This window comes from Condylura cristata, unplaced genomic scaffold (assembly GCF_000260355.1).
Source record: "Condylura cristata isolate star-nosed mole 26May11 unplaced genomic scaffold, ConCri1.0 scaffold00032, whole genome shotgun sequence".
NCBI classification, from domain to species: Eukaryota; Metazoa; Chordata; class Mammalia; order Eulipotyphla; family Talpidae; genus Condylura; species Condylura cristata.
This window is the reverse complement of record NW_004567133.1, coordinates 18,789,963-18,798,158: the sequence shown is the minus strand read 5'-3', so window position 1 is coordinate 18,798,158 and position 8,196 is coordinate 18,789,963. Positions and strand designations below refer to the sequence as shown.

The following is an 8,196-nucleotide window of genomic DNA, read 5'->3' as shown; positions in this document are numbered from 1 at the left end:
CAGGGCGCAGCAGACCCCACTGTCTCCCCGCTGCTCCCCTCAGCAGTGTGCTTCGTCGATCTGCCTGTTCTGCTCCCCACTCTGTCTCTGATGAATCCTCTCACCTTCCCCAGCCTCTGGCCTGCACCCCAGCTCTTGTGTGCATACATAAATAAAATAAATCTTTAAAAACCAGAGTCCATAGCGCCCCCTCCAAGGTGGGAAACCGAGGCCCAGAGAGGTGAAATGACTCACTCCAAAGAGGCCGGTGGGCAAACGTCACCGGCTTGGAAGGGGCAGCCACAGCTCCCCGCACCCTCCCAGAGAACCTTCTTCCAAGGGTGCTTCTTTCTCAGCCCTCTCACCCTGGCGGCCCTGACAGGACTCGTGGTTACCCCCTCACGGGGTGGTTTAGGCCGTTTCTGCCTCTGTTCCTGAGAGTCCTTTCCCCAGAGCCTCATGCAGCCCCTGGCACATAGCAGGTGCCTAGAGGACACGCACTGAAGGTCTGTTAGGGCAGGGACAGGCCAGCGCCTACCAAGACAGCCTCCCACTGGGCAAAGCTGTGGCTTCCAAGGTTCTGTGCACACACACACACACACACACACACACACGTACAGTGCCTGCGCTGCAGGGGTGCTGCGGCTCGCCCACACTGCGTCCTGCCCTCCCCTCGCCCCCGCTCACCAGGCCTCCCGAAGCACCCTTCCTGCGGCTTCTGCCAGCCAAGAATGGCCTCCAGCCACTCGGGTTTGTAGAAGTCTGAGAAGCCGCTGAGTCCGCAGAACATGACTGGAAGTAGAGACGGGGCCTCTGCACAGGTGGCCTCAGGCCTCCCCAGAGCCCTCGGCCCGCGACCCCACCTGCCAGGGCAGGCCTCGTGGGGTCTGGAAGGGGCCCGGGCGTGGCCTCCGAGAGTGGGGCTCCCTGCCCAGATCTGCGCCCCCCGGAGGGCCTCGGTCAGGGCCACTCAAGAGCCACCCCGAGGGCCAGTCACCGGGAACCCCTCCCTCTTCCCCGCCAACGCGTCCAGCCAGCAGCCTGTATGACCACCCCGGCTCCGTCTGCAGCCACACAGAGGCAGGCAAAGGAGACGCCCAGCTGAACCTGTTTCCATGCACAAAGGGTGACATCTAAGAGCGAGCATCACCCCTGCTGTGTCTGGGATATACTGACCCTGAGCATCCAGTCGGTAGGTTTATCTCAAGTTCAGGCTGCACTGAGCGTCTTACCTCTGCTGCTGCTGCTGTGTGTGGGGGGGGGAGGGCGGGCCCGGAGGGCGGGCAGGACCCACTGTTTTCCATGAAGATGTCCCGCGTGGGGTGGGCGTATCCAAGGGCTTCCACTCTCCGGTTCAGGTCCATCATGTTGGCGCAGAAGCGGCTGGTGTAGCTCTGGCTCTGGCAGAACAGTCCCCCTGTGCATCCCTTCTGGGGGAGCAGACACCGGGAGACCCGGAAATCGGTGGTGGGGATGGCAGCTGCACCCTGATACGGGGTGCCTTGCAAATGGCTGCTTGTGCCTCGATCCTCCCCTCCCCACCCACACTCCCAGGTGCCTGGGCTCTGTCCTGGGGGACAGGTGGCAGGGCTCCAGACCCCGCTTTGCCACTCAGGAGCTGTGGGATTGGGCTGCCTAGCCTGCACCCCAACTCTTGTATGCATAAAAACGTAAATCTAAAAAAAAAAAAGGAAATGATATATTAGAAGATGGTTGTTATCTGGCAAAGTCTGAGACCTCGGGCTTGACAGCTGGCGCGGCGCCTTGGCTGGGCGGTCTGGGTTTGCCTCCGGGAAGGGGCTTGCTCCAAGTCCGGGTGCTTGCTGTGGCCGATCGGCGCCCCGATCCAGCTCAGCATGGACACAAAGCTTTCGCCCAGCGGAACCCCACCCGCTTTCTTCACTAACTCGTTGCTGCTCTCCCCTCCCCGACCTCCACAGCCGAGGTCCACGCTCCTGTGCTGGCTTTCCCGGTGTGTGGGGTACATGCCCCCTCCCCCGTGGGCGGCCCCACAGGTGCTCACCATTCTGGCCATGAGGAAGAAGAGCAGCTGGTGGGACAGGGAGTAGCCCCAGCAGCCCGGCTCGGTCACCAGGGCCCTGCAGAAGCTGGAGACCTGGCAGGGCTGGCGGCCGGCTGTCCTGTGGAGGAGGGACGCGGCCTGTGCTCACGTTCTGGCCCAAGCCACGGACATGGCCGTTCCTCAGCCTGAGCCCCAATGATGACTAGAACATGGCCCACCCCAGATTCCAGGCACCGAGCTGGGCACAGGAGCTGCCGGGGAGACAGGCATCTTCGAGGGCTCGACTGCCCCTCCCAGCACAGGGAGGTGACTGGGGGCGTCTGGGGTGATGGTGTCACCGGGGGCTGCAATTCCTGTGGTCCCCTGGACACCCAGGAAGGGCTTTCCCAGCGCGGCCCCCCAAGTAGCAGGTGCCTGAACCCAGGCCGCCTGGGGCTGGCCAGCGTGCTGTGCTGCACCAGGCCTCCCATAAAGGCGGGGGGTGGGCAGGAGCCTCCGGAGCATGTCCTGGCAAACGCCGTCCATAGGGACCTTCCCCCAGCATGACTGCTGCCCTTTCTGAGGCTCCATACCTGCCGTGAAGCAGGGCTAGGGTCTGCTCTCCCAGACTCGCAAGCTCTGGGGAGTCAGAGCAAGCGTCCTGAGGGCCCCCTCCCGCAGTGAGTCAGGGAAGGTTCTGAGGGAGCACCTGGAGCAGGGCCTGCAGCTGAGCAGTTCCTAGGCACAGTGGAGGAGCCCACAGTCCCGAGGGAGGGAGCAGTGACTTTGAGGGTGTGAAGAGAGGCAAGAGGCGGGGGGGGGGGGTGGGGGGCTGGCCTGAGGGGTGGGGGACATGGAAGGGCAGCAGGAGGCCGCTCATGGGCTCCCCGGAAAGCCTGGTGTGGGCAGGAGTCCCGCGTGGGGGTGGGTGGCTGGGCAAGGCTGGAGAGGGGTTGGGAGAGGGTGTCTGAGGGTCCTGGGTGGGAAAGCTGTCCCGTTTCAGAGCCCGTAGGGGCCTGGAGAGTGACTGGACAGGACCCTGCAGAGAGCAGTGCTTCTGGGTTCTGGGGACCCCCGAGGCACACACCCTGTTCCCAGCAGCTGCACCAGACACTGGTCGCTGTGTTCCTCGGAGAAGGTGTCCTGGGCCTTGAGCTTGGGGTACACCAGGGAGGCAGTGGTGCGGGTCCAGGCATTGGGGAGCTTCCAAAATCCAGGCTGCAGGATGGGCTGGAATTCTGGCAGAGAGTGCGGGGGACAGATGCCGTGGGTCGCTCAATGCTTACGCACCCCCAGCTCCACCCCCCCAGCCCAGGAGCCTCTCCCCTGCAGCCCAGAGCACACCCCGCCTCGGACAACCCCCTTTGAAATACTCAGGACGCTCTTTTTCTAAACAAACAAATAAATGAAATCAGCAGGAACAGGGTGGGGTGCGCTTTACTAAGCCCAGCACCCCGCGGGCAGCTGGAGCCAGGCCCCGGGAGAGGCACGCCCCGTCTGCCCCCACCCTCTGGTCTGGCCCCCTTGTCTGGGCAGTTGCAGCACGCATGCGGGGGACACTCCCTGGCCTCCAGCCCCCGGGAGCGGGAGCTGGTGGAGTCCTCCAGGAACGGTCACCTGGGTCATCTAAATGCCCTGCCCTGGGCAACGCGCGCTGGAAGAAACGTTCTCCCCCCGGGCTGTTACCTCTTAGGTACTTGGGGTCACTCAGGTTGAGGTAGACCGCGGACGCCTGCAGAAGGCCCTCCAGCCTCTCCGCCAGCTCCCCCACGCGCCGGCTCTGTGCCTGCAGCCGGGGGTCTCGGGCCCACACCTCCCGGGCGCCTCTCAGCTGTGCTGGAAATAGGCGCCGACCCGTCACCCTCCCAGCTCCCAGGGCGAGCAGGAGCTGAGCTGATCAGATCAGGGCCTGGGGCGGGGGGCACTCAGCTGGGCCACAGCCCCCCTCTAACGGTTTCCTGTGGGGTGACCAGAGAAAGTCACTTCACTTCTCCACTTTCTTCACCTGTAAAACCGGGCAATGGTAGCTTTACTCTGGGGGTCGAGGTTGTAGGGGACATAGGAGCTAACTACCTAGGACGGAGTCAGTAGTATCCATCGTGCAAAATAAGCCCTTAATGCACTTAATAAAGTTTAGCTAATAATAGTAACGAGCGAGATTCAGGGTTTGCTCTATGGAGACAACGATCAGAGAACGGCTCAGATTCAGATGGAGAGCTGTGGACAGCCGTGGGCTGCACCCTTCACAAGCGCAACACATTCCGATCAGGGCTCTGGACGGTGCCGAAGCGAATTCCAGCAGACAGGCAAGTGACTGGGGGGGGCTTTACTCGTAATTCTCACAAAGGTGCCCTCAGGACTAGCAGTGGCCCCTGGTGGCAGGGTAGGGCGGTGGCCAGAGAGAGTGGCCAGGGCGGATGAGAAGGGCGCTGGGCGAGGCCTAGGGGCTGGACTGGCTCAGTCATGCTGGGCTCCCCTCGGGGCAAGAGCCCAGCTCTGAAGCCGAGTTTCTAGGTTGCTCGGCTCTGGCAGGTGGCCCCAGAGGTACACCCGGTCATCAGGGAGGCCAGGGGAGCCCCGCCTTTGCTTGTTTCTCCCCAAGGGAGGCAACTGCGGCCCCCGTGGGGCCCCGTCACGGCTGCTGGGCAGCACGGCACTCCCAAGCGAGTGTGGACGCCCTTAATCTCACCCCTCGCTGGGAAGGAACAGGGTAACTGGGACTTAGCTCGGGGCGTGTGGGGAGACAGCGAAGCGCGAGACGGCTCCAGGAAACCAGACTGGTCCTGTCAGGGCCCCCAGAGGCGGCAGCCTCCTTCCACCTCGCTCTGTGAGGTGGCAGCAGCCCCAGGGCAGCCGCAGCCACTGGCAGCCTCTTCCAAGACGAGTGCCCGCTTGCACTGGCATGGACTTGAGGGCGATGCCCGGCCCCTGCCCCCAGGGGCTTCAGGGCAGGCCGGCGTGGCCCCTAGACACCTGCCTGAGAGACCACGGCGCTGTCCTGTGCCTCAGTTTCCCTCCCTGCAGGAGCATACGGCACTTGTCCCTCTGGGCTGTTAGGTGATACACGGCAGGTGCCCAGACAGCACCCACACCAGTTTTGGGGGCCACATCACCACTTCCACGGTGGACCCATCATTAAAAAAATACACTAAAGATGTTGTCTTACGGCATGTTGGTTTGGACACCAGAGGTGTTTTGTTACCTGAAGTTTTCATCTTTTTCCTTATGATTTTAAGAGAAAATTAACCAAGTCCATGGGTCCCTGAGAGTATCCTGGGCGGCTGGGCTTGGTGTTTACCGCAGGGAGTTCTGGGCAAGGTGAGCGCAGGGCAAGGTGGGCGCAGGGCATGTGGCCTTCGCAGGGAGTTTATGGGAGGGAGGGCGCTAAACCAGGGCCCTAGCACCAGCCGACAGCCCCAGCTCCCTCCACTTCAGCCAAAGCCGCCTGGGGCCCCCCAAAGAGCCAGTGCCGAGTTTGTTCAGCTTGGAGGAGTGTGAGGGTGAGTGGGGGGCAGGCAGTGAAGGAAGGAGACCCCCTCCTGTTGCAGCCTGGTCCTGGCCTGCGGGAGAGGAACTAGGGCCTTAGGGCCTGGTGGGGTCCACCAGAGGTGGCCTGAGGAGACAGGCTTCAGGGAGACAGCAGGGGCTCCCCGGGGGTGAGGCCAGCTCCCGCTGAGGACAGAGGCCACGGGGCCAGAGCCCTCCTGTCACCCCGAGGGCAGCAATGGGGCGATGCTGACCCAGTGACGCAGGACGGTCTCTCTTGCCCCCTGTTGCATTTTGGTTTATCTCTGGCCTCCAAGGAAAAGGCAGTTAACGAGCAGTGTTGACCAGCTGGCGCCTGGTCTCCGGGGGCATCAACGCACCTGCAGACCCCTCCCCTGGGCAGGCCTTGCCCATCTCCCCCTTTTATTCCTTTCTATAAGTACCCCAGAGAGGACGGGGTGAGTCCGCTGCCCTCCTTCTCCTCAAACGGTTTTTGTTTGGCGCTGGGAATGGGTGTGGGGTCGGGGAGGGCCCCTGGGGCCTCGGCCCTCTGTCAGAGGCCGCAGGGTGGAGCTGCCCCCCCCTCCACTAAGGGTGTGAGGGTTTGTCTTGGCCAGGCGCCAGCCCTCTCCTGGGGAGATCCTCTGTCCCTCAAAGCAGAACAAACACTTGCTCTGTTCTGGGGCCTCCAGGTGGCTTTGGCTGGAAGTGGAGGAGCTGGGGCTGGAATCTGATGGGGAGCGCCCTGATTTTGTCCACCCCCACCCTCCCGAGGTGGGGGAGCCCCCCTCCCATAAACTTCCCTCCAAAGACCCTGTTCCCCGTGCCCACCTTGCTCAGCTTGTCAGGAGGGAGGGGCTGTCAAAAAGGCTATTTCCTCCTGGGAAAATAATTTCCAAGTCTTTTTTCAAGCCACCTTTGAATCCTTTCTACTTCTAAAAACATTCCATTACAGCAGGCTATAGACCCCCTGGGAGGAGCAAGCCTCGCCCAGCTCTGGCTGTTCAAGGCCAGGTGGTGGCTGGGAGCCGGGGCAGAGCAGACAGCGGAAGGGCCCGGGCAGGGCCAGGGCCGAGCTGGGGCAGAGTGGACGGGGCAGAGTGGACGGGGCAGGGCCCGGGCAGGGCCGGGGCAGGGTGGACGGGGCAGGGCCAGGGCAGAGCTGGCAGGGGCAGGCTGAGGCACCACGTTCCGGGGCCTCCACACAGAGGGAGAGGGTGCACCCACCTTGCAGCACACGGAAGCCCACCACGCCGTCCAGGTTGATTTCAGGCAGCCTCTTCTTCAGGAAGGAGGTGGCTCTCTCCAGCACAGAGAGGATGAGGCTGGCCTGGGAGGCCTTGCCCTCTGGAGAGTCTGGCGGGGACAGGGGAGTGGGACACAGCGGGGCTGCCAGCAGCAACAGCAGGAGCAGGAGCCCTGGGCTGGACATGGCTGGGCCTCTCCTGAGACTGCCGAGGGCCTTAGCCCAGATGGCCCGCCCCAACACCTCCCCCAGCTCCCCCCACACCCCCTGCAGAGTCGCAGACAAGTGGCCAGGCAGGACTGCCCGGTGGCCTGGGGAGGCCTGGGCCAGGACTCCGGGAAGGACAGCAGTAGGGGCTGATGACAGAAGGGCCCCGCTGGCCTAGAGCCAGCAGGGGAGAGGCCCCACCCTCTCCTTCCTCCAGACTGGACTCTCCAGACCTGGGGCCACGTCTTTGTTGGAGCAGTTGTAATTACAATCCAGGAATCCCAAAGGCCTGAAAGGCAAATTAAAATAGTAAAGATTGGAGTAAACTCATTTGAGGGCACGGCTGTGGCGGACAAAGGAGGCATATTCGTTTTTATTTTTAAAGATTGATTTATTTATGCATTCAGAACTGGGGTACAGGCCAGAGGTGCAGGGGCGGAAGAGGCTTCCCCAGAGACAGAGCGGGGAGCAGGACAGTCGGATCAACAAAGTCCACTGCTGAGGGAGCAGTGGGCAGGCCAGGAGAGGTCTGCCGCGCCCTGGGGGGTCACCTCCGGGCCGGGATTGAATTTACACTGAAGTGGCCACAGCCAGCTTGCAGTGCTGCACCCTAACCCTTTGCGCCACCAGGGAGCGCCTGTTTTTCCTTTGTATAAACACCCCTGGCCCTGCCCAAGGGCAGATGGTGTGGTCTTTCAGACTCCAGTCTGAGGCCTCCCTCAATCTGTTGACAAGTTAAACTACTTTCCTTCTCCTCAGACTGTTTCCTTTTAGTGGCTGTGGGAAACTGAGGCCAGCATTGGTATCTCGGTGCGCCTGGCTGCACCAACCTGCTGCGATGCTTCTCAGCAAGCGAGATTTTTAAAAGCTACAGGCTGTGGCATGGACTCACACTCATTACTTTTGTGGGGCTATGGAGGAGGTAATGAGGGAGCAGCGTGGGAAGCGACCTGCATATTCCATACTTACAACCATTCTTTCTTCTTTTAAGTATTTTTTTTTTTTTTACTGTGTTACAGGGCGAGGAGAAGAGCACCCCAGGACCCTCAAACCTGCCTACTCTAAATAGGTTCTGCCATCCGCTGCATCAAGAAAAAACATATAGCCCTTTAATGGAGAGGAAATTTAATATGACTAGTGAACAATACAGAAAAGACAAACAATATAGTTTCCAAATCAAGCACCCAAAGTGACCCATCCCCTTGGGCATAAATGTCCAGACGAACAAGACTGACCCACAGCAAGGCCTGAAAGTCTGCCACAAGTCGAAGGCCCC

The 8,196-nt window shown here is 61.5% G+C and overlaps 1 protein-coding gene across 1 annotated transcript in view; it reads right to left on the bottom strand.

The window, feature by feature from the left end:
* Positions 1-6,909, bottom strand: part of LOC101629331 (chromosome unknown open reading frame, human C16orf89) — an 8,718-nt gene extending 1,809 nt beyond the window's left edge. Inside the window, exons 1-6 of the mRNA XM_012731799.1 lie at positions 6,695-6,909; positions 3,668-3,817; positions 3,069-3,219; positions 2,003-2,120; positions 1,274-1,409; positions 667-771 (exon numbers count right to left, since the gene is read on the bottom strand). Of these exons, the coding sequence (XP_012587253.1) occupies positions 667-771; positions 1,274-1,409; positions 2,003-2,120; positions 3,069-3,219; positions 3,668-3,817; positions 6,695-6,899 (865 nt within the window). The 5' untranslated portion in view covers positions 6,900-6,909. The remainder of the gene's footprint in view (positions 1-666; positions 772-1,273; positions 1,410-2,002; positions 2,121-3,068; positions 3,220-3,667; positions 3,818-6,694) is intronic.
* Positions 6,910-8,196: the final 1,287 nt, after the last annotated feature.